Genomic DNA, 22,825 nt, shown 5'->3' with positions numbered 1-22,825 from the left:
TGATAATACTCTAGCCCAGCTGTTTTGGAACACTTGTTTTGGATATACCTATTTTGCTAACATCTGCTAACAATATTGATAACTACAAAAAGGACAGGAGTAGAAAATCAGATGGTGCATCTTAAGAGTTCGTAAATCATGGTTAAAATCATATTACCAATAAAGCAAATGGTAGATCTCATGTTATTTTTGCACTGCATTGTATATTCCATAGGATCCATTGTAAATGGAAGTGAATTTTTTCTCTTCAAGGCAAAGGGTGTGAGTTACGGTCTTGTATGTTGTGTCAAGTATACTTCCAGTATGTACAGAGAATATTGGAAATGAGTCTGATGGCAATGGGCAATACTTGCTCTGTTGGCATAGGTTCCTTTTAAAGATGTATCAGGTGGAATCCCACACAGGGACAGAATAATTGTGCCCTGCCTTTGAGATGATCAAACCTTCCTGGAGAAGACAAGCTGCAGGAGGTGGCAGCATGAAAGTCACAGTGAGGAGCTGGAAGGCTCCAGGTCAAGCATAGAGAAGCCTGAAACTAGGTCTTAAAAGCAATGGAAATAACTTTTGAAGAAATCAGAGACAATGGGCATATTTTTCTGCAGCTCTGCCTCTGAGATGGTAAGAATTACATTTCAAAGCATAGGTCCATTCAGCAAGGACACAGCAGGCAGCAAACAACATAAAACCTTTTCTTTCTAATCTGACTGCCTGCAAACTCACCAGTATTTTTGTTGGTTATAATAATAAAAGTTGGGCGGGGTTAAATTTTAAATAGTCTGTTAAGTCTTCTTGGAGGATCATGCTATAGGCAGATTCATTTCAAAGCTCCAGCTGACTTTTGTGTTGAGATAAGGAAGTTCAGTGAACCTTGTCCACTTTCATTCAACAGCTATAAAAAGTGTGAATCAGCTTCCTGAAGCTGCTAGGCAACAGTGCTGTCAGCACTGTAGTGTCTGAGCAGCCATGGTGATGAATGTCATGGTTGTAAAGCATCTTTGTTTGGCTCAGAACATGGTCTTTTCTGCCCTTCAGGCCACAACATTGAGTGCACTAGCTGAGATTGCTACTTGGGTCTGTGACTTCAGTTACTTCATCCTAGGCACCTGGTTGGTGGCTCATGCAGTCAGGCCTATGGTGCAGATATTCACACTTTACTTCCTCTCATCTCACTTTTTTTCCTCCCCCCTCTCAGTAAAGTATATGGATATGCATAGCTTTTTTTTTTTCCTTCTCTCCCAAATCCACACAAAATAACTAATTTTCACTTAACAGACTATCATAAAGATACTATCATCTCCACCAGCCTGCATATTAACAGCAGCAGGGCATGTCAGGATATGACCCTGAACACAGAGTTGTTCCCACTTTCAGTAGTCATTGACTTACTAAGCATTTGTCCCATATTTCTATAAAACCCAGTTCACTTGGAAGAGCTAATCCCCTGTGCCTGATACTTAAACTGAGAGCAGCCTGAAGTATATACTGTCACTCTATTCCAGGTTCAGAGGCAATGACATCCCTTTGAGTTAGATCTTAAAGGACATGCATTGCCAACAGTTGGAATAGATGCACATGGTTATTTTTCACACCACCATTGGATGCTACAAAAGCAGACTGGCCGAGACTCATTTAGGGTAAGACTACGCAAGCGAAATACCAAGATTAAGTGGATTGGGTCTGATTAAGTGGACTGGCCAGGTTTAATAGGAGTGCTGTGCTGGAATCACTTGCGGGGGGCTGTGTGGCCCTCAACACTATTTCCTTCATGAACAGGCCTATCTGTCTGAGTAGAAGTGGTGGAAACAGAAACCAGCCATCACCCGTTATTAACATCTGGGACCTCTTAGTCTGGTGGAACACAACCTCATCTCGCTAGAACCTGAAGGCATGTAAATATTATCATGTGGTCAGTTGCTTGACAGGTCACAGGCACTTGATCTAATCTATTACCTAAAAGAAATTATTGAGCAGTGTTGTGAAGTTTCTACAAGTATACTTGAAATTGCTAATGTGCAGGGACCTGTAAAAGTAGGACATTTAGTTTTAACGTTAGACATCACTTGTATTTTACTAGCTTTTATTTTTCCGTACTTCACTGCAATGTATGTAATTTCATTTATACTTTTTCCTAACTACCCTCTGTAGTCAATACCCATCTGTAAGATGTTTTGAAACCTTTAATTCCTTGCCTAGTAAAGATAAGACAGACCTTGGACAGTCTTAAAAACTCCCTGAGTACATCTCTAATATCAGGAACCTAAAAAACCAAGTGTCTAAGAAGATGCCAGTGTCAAGATAAGTGACAGGAAGCTGGTCTAAACAAACCTCCTTGGAACAAACGGGAGCTGAAGGATGGATGAGGTAACTCTATGACCATATACAGACATGAGAAACCTAAAGTTCACTAATGGACAGTGTGAGAAAGGCTATGTAGACCCCTAAGGAAGGGACAAGACCCTCACTCTGTTTTTACTACACATGCTCAGACTATGTAAATGAATTCTGAGAACCCATGAGCATAAGACTGCCTTTTCTAAGAAATCTGATGTATATGTATGCTTTTTGTGTATATTAGTCAGTGTTTTGTTAGTAAATGTGGCAGTTGTGGTGGAGCAATCCCCAGTGGTGCCCAGCACTGCGAATAAAGAATACCTGCTGAACAGTTAAACTCAATTCTGACTGTTGAGTCAACTTTTTGTTTCAGTAGAATTTGTACTATGCCTAGGATTTAAGAGGAAAATAACAGCATCAAAAAACTGAGCAATGTCTTACTCAAATTGCATTCACATAGCTGCTGTGTTCATAATCAGACCTCCTGCAGAACTGCACAAGAATTGTGTAATTTCCAAAGTTTTTCAAGTGTTTTTGGAGCCACAATAGTTGCAATTAGTGACTATTTATGAATAGCCTCTGGGATACATTAAATCACTGGGATTAAATGCACAGCCTCAGTCCTGTGTGAAGGAAGACTTTGGAAAAGTTGCGCAGATCAGGTGCCATGCACACTGGGAGACCTAGTAGAAAGTTTGACACTGATAGCAACACTGAAGTTATGTGTGGAAGAAAGCAAGCAAGAGTATGGGCAGGAAAAAAAATATATCCTCCACTCCTCCAGACATAGGAGATTGAAAACAATGGCAGCCTAGAAAGGAGACTAAGAAAATCATCTGGATGCTTTAAGAATACCATGATCCATGCAGGAATATAATTTGGGAAGAACAAGCTCTGTAAACCAGCTACCAGCTGAGAACTGAACCTCGCTGAACCTTTAATATGTAATAAATATGACACAATTTGGCAATTAGTGGCAACAGCAGAATTCAACTGATTTCTGGAATAACATATATTCAATTTAAAAACATAGTTACTGTGAAAAAGGACACTTCTACAAGCAAAGACAGCTGTAGAACTGGTGAAAGCATGCCTTCCAAGAAAACATACCAACTAAAAAGGAATAAAGTGTGTTTAAGTTACAACAGCATAGAGGCAGAAAGTCATACTGAGCAGCCCAGTATGCAGCATCCTACAATACAAATGGCTAGGAACCTGAGTAGTCATATTTATTAAAGTATGACTGGATTGTGCATACTATTCACATACACAAAAAGGAAATTGGAAACAGTGGACAAAAGGAAAATTTCAAGACAGGCCCACAAGCTGGGGGTGAAATAATCATAGCAACTAAAGACAAATATTGGAATTGCCCAATACATTGTATCATAGGATTACATAATCTGATACAGCAGATCCATAGAATTAAATATTACAGAGTTCAAAACACTGAATCAAGTAAAGCTGGAAGGACCTTTTATGCCTGGGCTAAAAATTCAAGCTTAGAATGTTAATGATCAAACAATGCAAAACTTATCATGTAAACAAAGAAAAATGTAGGTAGGAAGGGAAACTTTGGGTCTCTACTCCAATCCTTTGCTCACAGTGAGGCTAACTTCAAAGCAAGGTTGGGTGGCTCGGGGCCTTGTCTATTAAAAGTAAAATGCAAGAGGATTCCTCATCACCATCTGTTCAAAGCTGATGCAATTGTACTTGAAAGCAAGACAGAGATAAATAACTTTTTACACGTTTCTTTTACAAGCTGCCAAGAAGCAATGCTAGTATGCCCAGTAGCATTGCCCTATGTTCATGATAGGATTTGAGAAGACCTTTTTTGGACAGTTTTGGTGATTTTTGAAATCAGTTCAAGTAGCCAGGCTGTGCAGCACGGGGAGCCTTAAAAGAAATGTCAGAGCAAGTAAATTCTGGACTTCTGACACCTTCAAAGTGATCATCATTAGCTCTCCAATATATGTTAAAAGATGGGAATCTACCACTAGTACTGTAATACTTCTCCCCATGCCCAACTGGTATTGCTGTCTCAAAACTTCAAAGACAAAAAATTTATCAAGAAATTTGTTAGATGATGAGTTGTGGGGTTGGTAAGGTAGATAAGAAAGTGATTACAGGAACTACAGTCTGCCATTTTAAGGGCCTAGTTTCTGATAGTAGCCTAAAATGAGTGAAACCCTTTCTAAACAGCTACTAAAAAGCAAGCTAGCACAAACATTTTAGCAAACCTCTACAGACACTTTATTTAAAATACAGACACTTTCACTTAAAGACTACCTTTAAGCTTAGGCAAGATTTTACTCCCAGTAAAATAGCCCATGCTGTCCAAAACTGACTGATACTCAGCTTGGTGTTCTTAAACTGAGCATGTGTTAACAGAAGCACTGTCTATACCAGTGTGCTGGTTTAGGCCCTGCCAAGACCAGATACCATGTTGCCATTGTCCTTCCCCCACCCTCGGACACAAGTAGGGCACAAAACCTGGGTTAAAATAAGGAGAAATTTAATACAACTGTAATAAACAATCTCAACAACAACAGCAGCAATGATAACAACAATAAACAGTAATAACAGTAAACAAGACAAAAGATATACAGAGAAATACCACAATGGACACAGCCAGCCTGCCGTGCGTGCTTCCCGTGACCAAAGCCACAAAGGAAAGCTTCCCACGCTGCCACACCGGACCTGATGTCAGCATGGTATGAATAACCTGGCTAGAGAGCCCTTCCCCCTGCTTGGGAGAAACTTAATCCTATCCTAGCTGAACCAGGACAACTGGATACAGACCAAGTCTGACCATGAAATAATCACACACAGCAAGCCACCTAATCCATTGTCACTGGCTAAAAGTGACAACAAAACAAAGGTGTAATTCTGCCTTCACAGAATTATCCAACCTCTTCCAGGCTGTGCCTTGGAGACCTTGTCCAGATAAAATTCCTCACAGCAAATTCCTCCTCTGTGTGACATCATCTACCTGGACTTGTGCAAAGCATCTGACAATGTCCCACACAACATCCTTGTTGCTAAATTGGAGAGTGGATAAAGAATTAGCTGGATGGTTGCATTCAAAGAGTTGTCAGTGGCTCCATGTCCAAGTGGAGAGCAGTGACAAGTGGCATTCCTCAGGGGTTGGCATCGGGGTCAGTGTTAACATCTTTGCTGGAGACACGGACAGTGGGATCGAGGCACGCTCAGCAGTTTGCTGAAAACAGCAAGCTGTGTGGTGCGACTGACACAGTGGAGGGAAGGGATGGGCCATCCAGAGGGACCTGGACAGGCTGGAGAGGTGGGACTGTGCAAACCTCATGGAGTTCAACAAGGCCAAGTGCAAGGTCCTGAACATGGGTCAGGGCAATTCCAAGCACAAACACAGGCTGGGTGAGGAGTGGGCTGAGAGCAGCCCTGAGGAGAAGGACTTGGGGGTATTAGTGGATGGAAAACATGAGCCAGAAATGTGCACTCGCAGCCCAGAAAGCCAACCGTGTCCTGGGCTGCATCCAGAGCAGTGTGGCCAGCAGGGCGAGGGAGGGGTTTCTGCCCCTCTGCTACACTCTCATGAGACCCCCCCTGCAGTGCTGTGTCCAGCTCTGGGGGCACCAACATCAGAAAGACACAGACCTGCTCGAGCAGGACCAGAGGAGGCCACAAAGATGATCAGGGGGCTGTAGCCCCTCCCTTTTGAGGACAGGCTGAGAGAGTTGGGGGTGTTCAGCCTGGAGAAAAGAAGGCTCTGGCGGCAATTTGGAGCGGTCTCCCAGTACTTAAAGGGGCTACAGGAAAGATGGGGAGGGACTCTTGATCAGGGGGTGTAGGGATAGGATGAGTGGTAATGGTTTTAAACTGAAAGAGGTAAGATTTAGATTAGACATAAGAAAGAAATTATTCCCTGTGAGGGTGGTGAGGCACTGGCACAGGTTCCCCAGGGAGGCTGTGGCTCCCCCCTCCCTGGCAGTGTTCAAGGCCAGGTAGGACAGGGCTTTGAGCAACCTGGTCTAGTGGAAGATGTCCCTGCCCATGGCAAAGGGTTGGAACTAAATGATCTTTAAGGCCCCTTCCAACCCAAACCATTCTATGATTCTATGATAAGCATATTGACACAAATCCAGCTCTCATTTGGGAGATCTCTGGCATCTGAAGTTAAGTGCAAGTAGCACCTACATGAAAAATACCCTTCAGCTCTATGCAATACGGCTCAGATGTTTCCAGCCTGTTACTAATCAAGCTAATCAGATGATTCAGTATTTATCTTAGCTCTTTTGTGTCAAAAATTGTTCTGAATTAATCTAATTTCTCATTTGAATATATTTACTTCTTCATTTTGGAAAAATGGTTTCAGAAAAAGTTGTTCAAAGTTCTGATTCCAAGAGTATCGCTCATTGTTCTTTTTTTTGCTCATGGCAATTTGCCAGTCTTCCACCTAACAGTTACTGGGAAATGACATAACTAGACAAATTCCTGAAAAAGAGTTGCTCATCAGAAGTCAATTAATATATTCTTCATCCTTTGTTAGTTTAACAGTCACCAGTATCCTGATCTATTAGTTTAGATTGGCTCTCAGGCCATGTTTTCCAGCATCTTCTACAGTTCCCAGTTACAACAACTATATTTTAAATATACATATTTTTAAAAGCAGATGTAGCATGAGCAGAATGGTATTCCAACCCCTAGCAGTGCTGCGAACCTACTGTGCAAAGATCAGATGTTCTGTAACAAAGGTTTTATCTTCTTTCTGTCAGATTATTTTCAGAACGCACTTTTCAGTGTTTTTTTCCAAACTCTCCAAGAGGCAGATTTCATCCTGAACATGCCTGGAGCCTAGTATTGGATTAAAATTACCACACGGTTGATAGAGACAATGAAGGGAACAATGGGCAAAACATGATCTACATGTATGTCTCGCTAGGGCACCTCTTTTGAGTAGGGTGTAATAATAATAATAACCAAAACAGCTGTACTAATGAAACAAATGCAGTTATGCCAGTACAGCAGAACCTCACTCTTTGGCTCTAGTTCATCCAGCAAGACTACCAGGAGGAGGAGGAGGCTGGGGTGAATTCAAACCAGCCACAGCACATTACAGAGGAAGGTTATGAAAATGATTTAGGAACAGGCTAAACCCAGGTCTACTCTATAAGCAGCAAGGGTGAAGACTTATTCTCCATAGGAGAGCTTGGTGCTTGCTAGAAAGACAAGAGCATGGATGAGGAACTGGAACTATGTATTAACATACGTCCTGCTAACTACTGCAATGTAGTCCCTGAATTCCCTTTTCTTTGTGCCTTCCTTCCACCACTCCCACAGTCCTGTTATTACAAAGGAAACTATCCTCGCTAGCGTAGGTTGTTATGCTACAACTCCACTGTACTTCATACAAAATAGCTGTAGTAGTACAAAAGTAGCTGAGATGTCTTTTTGGGTCCAATTTTGCAGTGTTTTCAGGAGTAGATTTTGAACCGCTTCCATCAATTTAATTTTACAGTCACGAAACAAAGGGAAACATCTCATTATCAGGTGTGTGGGACAAACACAGCATTTAGGCTGGGTGTAAAGTCCTAGAACCTTGTAGCCCGCCCAGTAAGAAAGACTGCTGACCCATGAGTTAACAGTTATTTCTTCAGTCAGCTGCTGAGCTAAAAAATGTGTAACTGAATCATCCAGTTTAGTACTCAAGAGGAAAAAATACAGAACAATCTTAGACAAAGATTCTAAATTCCTGAGAGACTTGGAGACAGAAACACTTCTGCCATGGCTGTTTGCCCTGACAATGAGACATAGATGTATCTGCAACATATTATAATGAAAAACTGGGTGATGATTTGATTTTTTCCTTTTTCTCCTTTAGATTTTATTACCTCATGGAAACAATATATTTCAAGGACATGTTTAATCACTGAGAGCTACTGGAAGTCAATGAGGCATCAGTCCCCGAACAGCTGGCTGGCTAGTGGATGAGACTGAAGAGGTGAAGGGGCTGCAAGGGAGAGAGCCTTGCAAAGCATACAATGTCCAGGAGAGAGTGGAGCTGCAGAAACCCGATTTTGGGAAGCAGGGTGAAATTTCAACTTGGATTATGCTTTTCCATCATTTAGTACTCCCAGTGGCTCCCCTTCCTTCAACGTGTGTACTCACCCCTACTTCTGGAGGGTCTGGAAGCCAGCCCAGTTCACCCTGTGCAGTGCTTGTGTCAAGTAGATCCACTGAAAACCAGAAGGGAGAAAAAAAATAACAGTGACTCAATTCATATGGCGCATGGAATGGCTTCATCCTCTCATTTTGTCACAGAAGACAAAGCCTGCACTTCCTATCTCAACCCCACATACTTTGTGAGCTTTTACCTTCAAAAAGCATGACTAGAGTAAGGATAGGAAGATACAAGAAAGTACAGCTAGTCAGGAGTTAGAAGGTTTTCCTCATATATGAGGCCCCCTCCCCTTTCACCCTCCTCTCAAGTAATACCCACATACATCTAAAAAATGCAACCCAGACAAATTTTTCCGCACCAAAATGAGAACGGGAGGCTGATGAAAGGGGAACCCAGCATTAGCAGCTGAACACATCTTTCCTTGGAACAGGATGGCAGCAGACAAAATGGATTAAGAGGCAGGCAATCAAATAAATTATCAACTCAAAAGATCAATCAGTGTCGCCTAGAGATACTATGTAGTGCTTGAAACACAGGAAGAAAGTACAGCGCAGTGTGAATTTGCAAAGGGACTTTCCATTGTCACAGTTCCCAAAAGCCATACATCAGTTGCTCAAACAGCTGAACCCTCTAGCTCTGACCCAGGCTGCCCACGATCTGATAGGGGCCTAGAAATCCCACCCCCACCACCCCCCCCCATTGTTTTAGCCATGACAGCAAGAGAATAACGGATCCCGGGCACAGCACTGCCACCTCTTGCACAACTGCCCTTGCATGTCTGTTAAGCCTTGGCTCCTGGAGCCACGTGACAACGGAGAAATTCATCAGTATGTTCGGTTTTAGCCCGGAAAGAATTTTGTCATCACATCTTGATCTGAAGAGAAGTTAAAAATGTATCACTGAGACAAACAGGGAGAATAAAGAGGAGTTTGAATAAACTGTACTGCTGGATGTGCAGCTTCGTGCCTGCCTTTGGGTCTGCCAGTGCTGCCAGACTACTACTGGTTTCAGTGCACCTCTCACAGCCCCAGCTTGGGAACACAGGAAACAGGAAAAATTCCTTGGATTCCCTTTTAGATTCCTGTAGGTGTATTTAGAGTGATCATCTCTAAACATCTCAGAAAAGAATTTGAGGGTGAAAGATAGGAGGGGGAAAATATTTAAATAACATTTAAATAACCAGATTTCCTCCCCCTCATCTGACTGCTTTACAAAATAGTCTGCCAACTATAAGTAATAGAGTGTAAAGTGCAGATCAGCAAGAGTCCTGTGGAATGAGGAAGCAGGCCGAGAGCCCAGAATCAGAGATAAGAGGAATTGCACTGTGTTCTCACCTCTGAAACACCCTTTCATGATTGGGAGAAGGGAAAAGCAGGAATCCAGGTTTTGCAAGTTCGCAACATTCAGAGCGTGATCATATGGCAAAACCTTCCTAGCTACAGACTCCCTCTTCAGACAAGGCTCCTCACTCACTTCCCTTCTGTTCTCAATTTCTCTGAGATACTGTTGTGTTGTTAGCTCCAAAAACTCCCAGGGTGAGGTAGCCTGTCCTTCCAGAACCATCGCCCAGATAATATCTATCCCACACACTTCAGGCCTGAAGCAGTGATGTGGAAGTGAGAAGGGCTGAATGGCAAGTTCTAGCAGAGCAATGGAAAAAGAACTCAGAAGTGGCCAGGATGGGAACCTTCCAAAGCCTGTGTGCCATGCCACTGAACTGTCAGCTGTGGCTCCTTCAGCTGCTGACTGCCCACTGGAGGGGCAAAGTCCATTTTCAAGAAGTACCTCTCAAAGTGAAACCCACAACAGGGATTCTCCAGTGAAAGGAAGAATGAGTCAGCAAGGCTACAAGAGCACAGGGAATACAAGTACTTGAGGGCTACTAGCTCTTTGGTCCACAGCCTCACTGCTAGGAATCTCACATGGCTCTAAGCCACAGGGGAGGAGGTCATCCCAAAAAAAAAGAAAGACTTCAGATAAGAAATGAGCTGTTCCCAGACAGACATGTTAAGAAAGAGTCAGATCAAGACACAGCTCAAATGAGATGGTTCAGATAGGGGAGAAGCTGGCAGAGAAGTCCCTGAGTGTTTCTGCCAATTACTGGTCACACACACACTTATGGAAACCAGAGCCTGTGTGGCACTACCTTATATTACTTCTCACCTAGACAGGCCTTCTCCACAAGGTCTGCTAGCTGCATGTCTAATTGCACATTGCCTGTCAAGAACATGCTGAAAGAGCACTCAGAACTCGCAGAGTCTGAGAAGAGCCCATGGCTGAACTGCCAGTTGACTAAGTCCTCTTGATCGAAAGCCTGGAGCAGTAAAGGACAGGGCTGTCCTTAGGATGGAAAAGCCCCAACACCTCTCACTGTGCAAAACAGAGACTAGAAGTCTCTGGCAGGAATTAACTGCAGGAGGAAGGAACACTCTTCCTCACCTCTCTATTAAAAGTTCCCATTCCCCAGATGTCTCATAACTACTGTGCAACTGCCAAGATGGAAGAAAAAACGAACACTACATCTAATAAAAGGGACTAGGTGGAACAGAGAAGGCAAGCAAGGAAGTCTAAGAGAAGAAGTGGAAGAAACTATAAAGCCCAGCTCTACCTTCCAACACTGTGGCAGGTGAAGGAGACTGTCTCACCTTCCAAACCTCCAAACAATCGACTGTCCTCTTGATCACAAGGGTTAACCCCCAAGAGAACTTGTGACAAAACTGCAGGCATGTGGGCAGGGGAGGGGGAGAAACTTTCTGAGTTTGTTTTTAAACTTGTTATCTGCAAGGCTTGCGTTTAAGGGAAACAGAGGCAGAATTCTCTTGGATCACTGGATATGTTGAGGCATTTGTGCTTCAACTGGGAGAGGGAGGGGGAGAACATACCTGGACTCAGTTCACTGAGCCACCAAGAGCTGGATGGGGTTTGCTCCTGGCCTTCATCCCCCCACACCCGCCTGCCCTCCCCAGACACCCCAGTCCCTCTCCAGCTCCCTCCGGGGCCCCACGTGTGTTGGCCTGGGCCAGTTCCCAGCCCCTTGAAGAGGTCCCCCTCGGCCTGCCCGCCCGAGCCCAACCCTCCACGCAGAGGGACCAGCAGGTCACGCTTACCTTCTTTCCCAGAGACCTCGGGAGGAAGGAGAGCCCAAAAGAGAAGGAGCCCGAGTGAGAGCTCCATCCTGCTGCTGCCCCAGGTCCTCAGCTCCATGCTGGCCGGAGAGCGGGGCTGGCTCCCAGTCCCTGCCCGCGCTCCCGGCTCAGGCCGCGGCTCAGGCCTCTGCGCCTGGGCTCAGGCCTCCGCGCCTCGGCTCGGGCTCGCAGTGCATGAACCTCTCCCGCTGCCTCCCGTCTGGAGTTGCACACATTGCACAACCTCCCTGCCTGGCCCACACTTATGATGAAAGATCAAGGAAGGCGAGTGGGTGGAGAAGCCTTACTGCCTTTACCTGTTTTAAAGGGGCTGGTCACAGACTTCCCATCTGGCAGGCAAATAAACCCACCTTAAAGGCAGACACCTTTTTCCTGGGAGCCTCCCTCCACCTTTGCTCCAGTCCTGGAAGAGGCTCCCGGTTGCCACCTCCTGGGCAGCCCTCGCCACCGTCCCCGCTCCTCATTGCCACCTCCCGGGCAGCCCTTGCCACCGTACCCGCTCCTCATTGCCACCCGGTTGCCGCCCTGAACCCCAAACCCTCCTCCCCCAAGGGTGCACTTGTAACTTTTAGAGATTAAAACAGCCCAGAAACAGTGTTAAGAGGCTGTTCGGCTGTTCGGTTCTCTTCTTCCTGTGATAATGTGGCTGAGCCGTCCTTGCAGTAGATATTTAGCAAATCCATCTGTACACAGCGGCAGCAGCCCATTCTGTTCCCCAGGCTGTGACAGCATGTCACAGAGCAATAGCCATGCCACTTTATAACAGCAGAATTGCTGGTTTTCTTTCAGTAAGCTCCTCAGCATCGATGGAATGTGCCTGCTTTTCAATTAAAAAATCATGGGAGAGGAACTGTCTCTCTGTGTAGGAAGAACTCATGAAACTTTTAGTCTCCTTGAGGGACATAAATATAAAAGAACTTGCTTCAGTTGTATCTCTTCTGCCATTCATCAAGGATGTTACTCCTACCCATACACAGATATTACACCCCCCTCCCTAAAATACAGATGGCATTATTCCTCCACTTGCTGTAAGGCTGCATTCCTCCTGCTCTCTTCCTCCTTCTTCCCAAGGAAGGCTAAAGAAAGGACTTTGTCAGGTTGCCTAGAGAAGTTGAGGGGATCTGCACCCTTGGAGATGTTCCAGACTCACCAGGACACAGCAGTGAGCAACTTAACTACCTCTGGAGTCAGCCCTGCTGTGAGCAGGGGTTGGGACTACAGACCTCCTGAGGTCCCTTGCATCTAAATCTTTCAGTGAGTTCTGTGGTACTTAACCATACATCCTGGAAAACCAAAATCTATCCTGAGGAGTTTGAACACAGGCAAGAGAAATCTAAGAATAAATGGTTAAAATACTGAGCTTTCCCTTGTACATGTCCCATGAAGTAAAATATCAGTACAAATAATTCATATTAACATCACTCAGAATAGCTGCATCTTAAATATATTCCAGTTTAATGCTATCTAAAGTGCTCTTTCTCAGTCTGTGGTGCTAAGTCTCAAATTTTTATGCCCACACGTTTGAATGACTCCTACTGCAGCACCAGTATAAGGTCTCCATTCCATACCTTGAGTTTGCACTAGTGGAATGTATCCACTTTAGTCTTCATTTGTACAATACTGTGCCTTCTTCAGTCTATGATGTAGCAGTGGGACAGATGGACCCAGAGCTAAACTTCTTCTTTGTGATGAGAAAACATAGGCAAGGCCTTCATAGACATGACATGGGAAAGAACCATTTGCAACTGGAGGGTAAGGCTCTAGGGCAGCTCAGGAGCTCACATCATTCCTGAGGCAAAGAAAATCAGTGCTGCAGCCTTACATTTGGTTCCCCAGAACTCACCGAGTTTGTATCTCAGAAGTACCAAAGCTCTGGAGTGAAGAACCTGGGGATGCTCTGTCTCTATTTCATTAGTGGGCAGATACTCAGGACATTTGATTTAAGCTATTTGGAACAGGCAGGAACAGACTTACTAGGGTTTACTGGAGAAAATGGCCTACAAAATATTTACTTTCTTTTTCTCCCCTTTGTTAGTGTAGGCTGATGAACATCAGAAATTAAGATATTCCAGATGACGGTGATCAGAAATTTTATGTTCTGCTTTGTTATTTTGTAGAATGGAGTTCACCTACTGTAGCTCCCAGTCAGAATGTGTACAATCGTAGTCAAACAAAATCCAAGCTAATGTTATGGCAAGATGAAGATCTGCATAAAATCTATAAACAAGTGAAAGCAAGAAATGTAGAAAACCCCAAATGCCTGGAACTTTAGTGATACCCGTAAAAGCCCTACTGCATTGCTTGGCCAGGTGTCCTCTGCACCAAAATGCAGATCCAAACAGAAAAAGAGGGTATCTACACAGATGTTGTACCCAGTACAGTGGAGTACTATGTGTGAATTATTCATACAATTCTGCTATTTCGTTGACAGGATACTTTTGCTTGTGCATCACAAGATTGGATTTTGTCTCTGTAAACCGTTGGACAAAACCCTGACTGTCTAGTAAAAAAAAAAAATATCTTAAATAACAATTTCAAAAAATCTTTTTCTTTACAATCATAATCTATGTTTTATACCTACACAACCTTTTCACTGTCATGGCTTCTCAGTGAGCTTCCCATCTCTGGCGTGTGTTTTGATGGTAAGATGGTAACTGCATCTTTTAAACTCACTCTCAGCACGTCTTTGAGTTGAATCTCACCCTGTGTTTCTAATCTCTCTGAGTATTTCTGAATTACAGGGCATATTTTTTCCTTCCATTTCCCAGTATCCTGTTTCATGTATTGCCGAGATTAGGTATCTAGCTGGAAAATATCACTACACAACACACCTGAGCATTCCTCCTACAGATATGTGTGCTTGTGGTGAGAGAAGTGAGGAGGAATGGTATGCACCAGGTCTTGATGTACTGTTGGGACAGTCAAAGGGCTCTCCCAAGGCTGTGTTGGGCTGTACTTCTTTTGAACTGCAGTTCAGACAGAACTCTTAATATGTTCCTTATAAATTGTTTACTGTGTTTGCTGCTTTTCACATTTTAGAAGTTTCACCACTGTTAAATGTCCTTCTAGATGATGAATGAAACTGAATGAAACTGAGTCTAGAAACAATCTCTGGAATTACTCACTAGTTATTACTTCTCAATCTATCGAAGCATCCCTTTGGTATTGATACCTTGAATCTGTGCATCTTGAACTGCCTTTCAGTAAGGTGTTATAGTAACATAGATGTGTAGAGTTCCCAGGGGCCCGAATCACAAGCCCCAAGGCAACAAGCCCCACTTCAGTCTAAAGGAGGAACTTGCCCTTCTTCTGTGGCCTCTGAGTCACTCCTTTTATTCACTATCTCTGCAAATCTAAGCAAGACCTATGGCAGCTCTGTCAAGCATAGAGGAGCTCTGTTTCAATGTTTCATTTCCTGTAGAGCATTTATGGTCTCAATCTTACTCTCACCTTCACAACAGTTTAATATTCTAGTTTTCTTTTTTATCCTGGAAAATTTCCTGGCTCTACTCCACCAGAAATTATCTCAGAGTATTGCAAACAACTAACTTCAGACAGTCTTCCTGCAGAAAACCGACTCCCACCATCTAGTGGTTTAAGCTGTTAAATTAGTTCTGTACATGGACTTTTTTCATTCAGAAACTCAGACTTTATTTTAAACAGATAATTTAAATGCCTACAAAGGAGCACAAGTGTCTCCTCTTATTCACAAAGTGCTGACCCCTAGTTTAGGGACTGAGGACTTCACTGCACAAGTAGTTAAGCTGGTGATCTTTGTCTCCTGAGACGAATAACATATGTGAGAGAATAAATGAAGCTGATAGGGAGAGGGTGTAGATCTGGGTTTTCATTCCCAGTAGAATCAGGAGACACTCCACCACTCCTCCTCACATATCCAGAAAGAAACATCCTTGGAGATGCACAGGATTTGCCTGAAGAAGGCCCTGAGCAACCTGACACAGCTTTGGTGTTAACCCTGCAGTGAGTAGGTATTTGGACTAAAGACCTCTAGTAGCCCCACCTTAATTTTTCTGATTCTGTTCATCACCAATAGATGAACAATCATGCCTTCTTGACAGCAGGAATATAGACAGCTCCTTACTTGGGCTTCAGTAAAAACAAGAGGGCAGCTTCCCGTATGTATTTTCCACCTAACAGAGATGGCATACCAGTGGGAACAACCCAGCTGGAAAATAAAAAGCTTGTAGACTCTAGAAATTTTTGATTCTGGGGGAATGTGCAGAATATTTAAGCATGTTTCTTCATTAGTCTGTTTATAGCAGTGTGAACTTTATTTTTCATAACATATAGGATCCTATCAGATTTTTTTTATGGGTAAGTAATTTCATATAATGGCACAAAAGTCTCAGAAAGGACTCATCTCTCTTCTTCTGTAAATCTTCTATCCATAAATATCTCCAAGAGAAACCTCTATAACATTATATTTTTTATCATTGTAAAGCCAATATGGCTATTGCCCTTGGCATGTTGAATGATAAATATAAGGAAAACAGGGGCCTTTTCTCAATAAAGCAAATCACCATCTTTGACAGTTTTTCACCCTCATGTTATTAAAGTCTGCTTTCTAAGTTTTATCCTATCCCCACATCCATTTTCACTGGCTACAACTCCATTGTTGTAAATAGCTGTATTAATTTCCCCTTGATGATTTTGTTCTGCTTCAGATCAAAGGACAAAAGAAGCTATTTGGGTAAATATAGGACTTTCTGCAGGTTTTCTAAGATTTTAAAGAATCCAAAAGAAAGGAGGCTGGTGAACTCACTTTCCATGTAAGCCAAAACGAATAGACTGTGATAACATGACTTGTTAAGAGTAGGTGAATACAGTGAAACAGCTTCGATGCTCTTAAAATTGTACTTTCAGGAGAATTTCCACTTCCCTAACCCATAACAGAAAAGCATCCCCATAGTAACCTTGTATTTAGACTCCTAGAAAAATAAGGAAATATTTTTTATGCAAGTGCATTTAATTCTTTTAGGAAATTGATTATTCATAGGAACAATTTTTAGGAAATGTCTTATGTGGATTGATAGAAAAAACATGACAGTGTGGGAAGGAAAAAAAAAAAAAGCAGCTTTCATTGGTTTCTCTACACTGAAAAGGAGATTTCATTGTCACTGGTAGGTATCACTCAAGATACGACCTTGAAGTATCTCCTTGAGTGAAGGTACCTCTTTGAATGGTATGTACCATTCAAGATACTGGACCTCAAGTACCCTGAATGTTATTCGACATCTCTGCCATCATCCTCCAAACTCTCTTCATTTCTGAGCATATGAACAGCACTGATGTGATCTTACAGGCCTTACAGGTTGAGCTCTTACAGGTTGGTCTCTAGTGCTCAACCACTGATTAAGATCCAGTGCCTAGCTCAGGGCAGCCTTTACAAAAGTAATTACAAGGATGAATACTCTGGCTTTGTGGCTATGTAAACCATGAAGGGATTCTTAGAGATGTCTTAGCTGGTTTCACTGGAAAACTTCATAACGTGTCAGGCCTCTGCAAATTTGGGAATGAAGGCATTCTTCTTCCAAGAAAGGACAGGACCCTTTGTGGAACGTGGATGCCAACTGTATTCATACACTGGGGGGTCTTGAGACCCTACCCACTCAAACAGTTATGATGCCCATGGAAAGAGCCTTGCTCTATCCATCTTTGGTTGGAGGTGTAATACGCACTTGTCTAACAGCACAGCTTCTCTGGATCCTGCTGTTCCCTGTGAAGTTCTGAAAAGGAGTTATAAATTATCTTACATTTTTTCCGTGCTCATGCCCTACATCAGGGATGTTGCTGGGTCAACAGGACTGAAACAGCTACTTGTAAAGTTGAATGGGGGTAGGTGGAAAAGAGACCTCAGACAGCTCCTGGAAATTGAAAGATAACATTTAAAAAGAAAGTGATTCTGACATCTCTCACCTACTATTGCTGCTCTTACCTCATAAGCGTGTGCCTTGCCATTCTCATCCCTGAGTCTGCTCTATAGATCTATACAGCAAAGCACTCAACACAGACGGGCACAGGAGAGAGGCTGAGGGTGCTGTGAATGGATGTGGGAATCCTGGTGGAGATAGGATGGGGGATAGTCTTGGGCTCTGGGATATCTCCTCACTCTGCAAGGACATTGGGTGGAGATAGTGTCTTTGCAGAAAGCCTACACTGCTTGTTGTGCTTCTCACATGTATCTCAGAACTGAAGAGCTAGGAGTCTAGCCTGGCTGTTGTTTCAGTCATGTTATCCCTCCCAAAGGCATCATCCATGTCCTTACTGTGTGGTCTGCCAAGGTGCCTCTCAGCAGCAGCTGTTCATGAGGAACATCTCTAGTTCAAGACACAGCCCTGCTATCTTCTCACAGCTAGCAGCAGATGACAGTTATATCTGTACTATCCCATGTCCGCAGCTGCCAGAAACACATAAGGGCCTCTACCAAGGTTTTGATCAGTATTAAAAACCTCATGTCTTTCTGTCCCTTAGTTTTATTGCCAGGTGAGAATATCAATGAGGTGGACAGAGGAAGCAAGCAATCGATTCAATGTGAATGATAAAGCAAGCTTCAACCTTATTGAAAGAAATCACACCTTATATAAGCACTAACTATAATTATGCACACTAATCATAAATCTATTGGATACATCTAAAAGGTTACATTTTAATATCCCAGCCCCTTGTGGTATTTCAAGTATGTCACAACATCCTCCTTCTTCTGGCTTGTTTTGTTCCCAAAGGTTGTTTACCATCATAATCAAGGCTGCTGTGTACCTCAGTTTCTCCCTTTGTTATCATAACAGTCCTTGTTAGCATAACTGTGCCCTGAATCTCCTTCCTTGTTAGCATAACTGTACCCTGGGTTTTTTTTTTCCTTTGTTTACATCAGATGGCTGTAATCAGCTCCTGCACAGATCCATGACCTTGTTTTGCAAGCCATTCTCCAACATATCAATACCTCTTAGAAGGCAGATTAGAAACCTCTGCTGTAAAATCCTACTAATTTCAGAAGGGACCTCTATTGGTCTCTATCCAGCCCACTGCTTGCAGCAGGATTAACTTCAAAGCCTGATTTGTCTTGACAGGACTTGGAATTGATGCATCACTTTTGTCCTATGCTCATTACAGTTATTTAATAATATTTGATTCAAAGTACTTCTCTAGTGTACTCCTAAAGTGTTTCTCTGTTAGTAAGTAATGTGCTTTCATTGAGACCCTCACCTCTTCATTTTTAGAAGACCTGGCAGGTGATTAAAATGTTCACTACAACTTTGATAATTTTAAATAATGCAGCTAAACCTTTGCTCACAGCAGTAATTAGGTATTCATTGACATGAGAGCCAATATTCTGCGTCAATGTTTTAGACTGGCTAGACTGTCAACTTGAAGACAGCTTTTAATGTGAGTTCTAAATTCCACATTTCTCTTTTGTCAGATGGCTCCAAGTTAACTTCCTTAGTTACAGTGCCAATTTTTTATTTTAGTCAAATCCACCTACCATAATTTTTAATTATTGTAGCCCAGAGAAAGCAAATCTCATTCTTCTCTCTCAGTCTGCCAAGGGAGAAAGCTGAGGACAGCTGAGGTGCTGAAATTCCTTTACATTAGGCAGAGAAACAGAAGCAAGCCTTTTAATTTTTTCTCAACAATTTGATATGTAAGAGGTGGGTTCTGAATCCTAGGGTCTGTTTGGAACTTTAAGGAACCATGGAGGATGGAAACATTAAATAAAATAATGAAGTTGCTTCTTTCCACCCTGTTCAAAACTGATCTTCTCTAATTTGTCTGAATCATCCTGTTCCACCTTCATGTAGGAAACACACAGAATAACACGGCTTTGCACCTTTCAGACTCTTAGGTCTGCTGCAGTCCAGCATGTGCTGTAACTCTCACTGGTTTTGCTAAAGAAATTACAAATAACTGTAGCAGTTGATTCATCTTAAGATGATAGATTTCAGCACTCCTCAGGCATCCCTATTTATATGATACAGTCTTTCCTGATAAAAGTCACATGATACCAGTATCTTAGCCTTTATGTTGCCATAGGTACAATCCAAACCTAAAGTATCTCCCTATAAAAGGAAAGACTGCTTCCTGAAAAAGAGGTGTAGAAAAGTCATACTCTTGACAAATTGATGGCACTTTCATTTTGATTATCTAGAATAATTCAAAGTAAGATGAGTTTACACTAATGATCTTTCCATTTGTGATGGGATGCTGGAGTGCAGCCTTCCGCTGAATTTGGAGAAGACCACAGCTTAATTTCCATTTCTTTCTAGGCATGGGCTTTCTTCTAACTTTCTAATAACCCTCTTCAGATTTTTTGTGCAGATAAACTTACCAGTCTAAAATTTTTTATTGACTTCCCAGTTTCTACTTTCATCTTGTTAGAAAAATAATGAAACCAGTACAGCAGCTTTAAATAATTTTGTGTTGATCTTTTGGTTATGCTGAGATGATCATGAATGTAAGCATGTGTATGTGATCACAGAAGTGAGACCACGAATTGATCAAAGCTCTTCTTCCTCACAAGTCATTAAAGCATTTCCCTTTAGGTAAAGTGTTATGTTAGAGACTTTTTGTTTGCTTGTTTGTTTTAGCAGAGATTTTTTTGTCATAAGTGAATTGATGCATTTTGAGTTCTGCCTGCATATTTGCCATAGTGAAGTCTACAGAGAATCTGGTCCTAACATGATTATGGGGCTGTTTTCCAACAAGCAGACATTTGTTCTACTAAAATTTACCACACACACATATCACAGCTCTGGTAGTACCCCAGTTCAGCTGAGCTGTTTTCTTCCTCCTCAACATTTCCTGAGGACCCCTCTGATTTCCTTGTTCCTCAGGCTGTAAATGAGGGAATGCAGTAATGGAGTGATGTTGGTGTAGACCAGACATACCATCTTGTCTCGAGCTGGTGAGTAACTGGTCTTAGGACGAATGTATATGAAGGTGGCACATCCATAGTGTAGCAAGGTGATGGCCAAGTGTGAAATGCAGGTGGAAAAGGCCTTGCACCTTCCCACGGAGGAGGTGACATGTAACAAAGCAGCAGCAATGCAAACATATGAGGTCAGGATTAGGAGGAAGGGGAGCAGCAGGAGGAGCACACAGGCAGCCAACAAAGGCAGCTCAGGGGTGTAACTCTGTGTACAGGCCAGGTGTAGCACAGCGGGGACATCACAGAAGAAATGGTTGATATGACGCAACTGGCAGTAAGGTAAGCAGAAAACAGCCACTGTCAACCGCAGGGCAACAGCAAAGCCTCCCAGACAGTACGCCACAGCCAGCCTGAGGCAGAACTCCTCACTCATCACAGCTATGTAGTGAAGTGGCTGACAGATGGCAACATAGCAGTCATACGACATAGCTACCAGGAGGAAGCATTCAGTCCCACCAAGTGCCATGAAAAGGTGGATCTGTGCAGCACAGCCTATGAAAGAGATGGTTCTGCCATCCACCATTATCAGGCTGAGGAGTGTTTTAGGGACAATGACTAAGGTATAGCAGAGCTCGATGACAGAGCTGACAGAGGAAGAAAAGCATGGGAGGATGGGAAGGCTCCGTAACTACTGCCATGAAGATCATCATATTCCCTGCCAATGTGATCAAATGGATAATGAGAAAGATAAGGAAGAGGAGGACCCGCAGACGGAGAAGCTCAGAGAAGCCAAGAAGCTCGGAGAAGCCTAGAAGGAGGAACTCCATGGTTGCACCAGTGCTCTTATTGTCCCTCTCCATGCAGCCTTCACATGGCATCTACAGGGAGAGAAACAGAAGGGAGACAGTTGACTTTGACCTGATGCCTGGCAATCAATTCTGTATAGGAAACAATGTTGCAGTACTGTAAGAACCAGTGGAGTAAAGCTCATTTTGGGGTCAGGAAGGTACTTTCATTTAAAAACAAAACTGATCTCACTCAGTTACATTCGACACACTCTCAGACTCATATTCTCACAACCACCAAGGTTCTTGTGCCCAAATGATCTGCCTAGGATTCTTTGCCATGACATTGATGACAAGGAATTTCAGCTGTTGGGTCTTCATCGCTTCTTCTGAGTTGTTCTTAGGTTGATGACTGTTTGGACGTTTTGAACATGCATTAGGTACCCTTTAGGAGTTGAAACTGATTAGTCTCTCTGTCCTGCCCTGCTTTTGAGAGTCATCATTGGACTCTTCCCTCCTGATCTGAGTGTCCTAAGAAGCTGCAGATGGACGTGTTGGGCCCTGATGATCATCAACACCTAGGTCTTGCAGACATTCTTCTACTGCTCCTTCTGGTGCTTCCACTCCCAGGCAGACCCATTCATTCTCTATTCACACCAATATTGCAGTTCTCTACATCTGTGATAGAGATGTGTAAGGGCAACCAGACAGTGAGCTGGAGCTTCCGATCTACAATCTGACTCCAATTAATGGGAATTTGAGGTGTTCACTGACTAGTTTCTCCCTTCCCCACAATGGTTCTGACTCAAAATTCAAATGGAAATAGGGTTTCAAATGAAAGGGGTCAGTGATTAGAAACAAGAATTCCAAAATCAGAGATGACATTTTGGCTGCTGACATCTTTATGCCTGGCTCAGCCCTATGGCATCAGAGTTAAAGTAAACAAACTTCCAAACTCAAAATCAATTATGTCCATGGCAATGTACTATGCATAACAATTTTTTAAAGAAAATACAAAGCTATTATCTTGGACTTGGAGGGAATGACATCTTTCTTGTCACAGGAAGAATGGAGATTTCCTAGGAATGTAGAGTGATGTAAAGCTGTTTAAGTTATAAAGATCTAGAAATGGTAAGGATGTCAAGAGATGTACAGTAATAAATTACATATACTCTTCATAGATGAATAGTGCTCATGGCTTATGTGTTCATCATGTAATGCAATATTTACTACAGGGAGTAATTCCAACTCTTTCTACACTTTACTGTAAACCAGAAAAAAAAAAAAAAAAAAAAAAAAAAAAAAAAAAAAAAAAAAAAAAAAAAAAAAAAAGATTCCTTAAAGACTTCTGCTCACATAAAAAAAAAAAAAAAACCAGCAATATTTAAGCATGAAAGAAGCTGGAAAATTACATTAAATATTCCAATGCCATCAAGAGCAAATAGAAGGAATGGGAAGTTGATGGAAAAAATTATTAGCGGAGACAGGGATCTTCCTGGAAAGAAGATATCTCAAAAAA

General features: G+C 42.6%; 2 protein-coding genes across 2 annotated transcripts in view; both read right to left on the bottom strand.

Moving 5' to 3' along the window:
• Nucleotides 1-11,994, bottom strand: part of EPHA1 (EPH receptor A1) — a 39,037-nt gene extending 27,043 nt beyond the window's left edge. Inside the window, exons 1-2 of the mRNA XM_026852195.1 lie at nucleotides 11,599-11,994; nucleotides 8,479-8,546 (exon numbers count right to left, since the gene is read on the bottom strand). Coding sequence (XP_026707996.1) covers nucleotides 8,479-8,546; nucleotides 11,599-11,695 — 165 coding nt within the window. The 5' untranslated portion in view covers nucleotides 11,696-11,994. The remainder of the gene's footprint in view (nucleotides 1-8,478; nucleotides 8,547-11,598) is intronic.
• Nucleotides 11,995-20,373: 8,379 nt separating this feature from the next.
• LOC113479405 (olfactory receptor 10AC1) lies at nucleotides 20,374-21,399 on the bottom strand. The gene is given in 3 exon segments (XM_026847290.1): nucleotides 20,374-20,453; nucleotides 20,456-21,165; nucleotides 21,167-21,399. Coding segments are annotated over 3 exon segments (1,023 nt in total).
• Between the last annotated feature and the right edge of the window lie 1,426 nt (nucleotides 21,400-22,825).

This window comes from Athene cunicularia, assembly GCF_003259725.1.
Source record: "Athene cunicularia isolate RWA chromosome 1 unlocalized genomic scaffold, athCun1 chr1_part1, whole genome shotgun sequence".
NCBI classification, from domain to species: Eukaryota; Metazoa; Chordata; class Aves; order Strigiformes; family Strigidae; genus Athene; species Athene cunicularia.
This window is presented reverse-complemented; position numbering and strand designations above follow the sequence as displayed.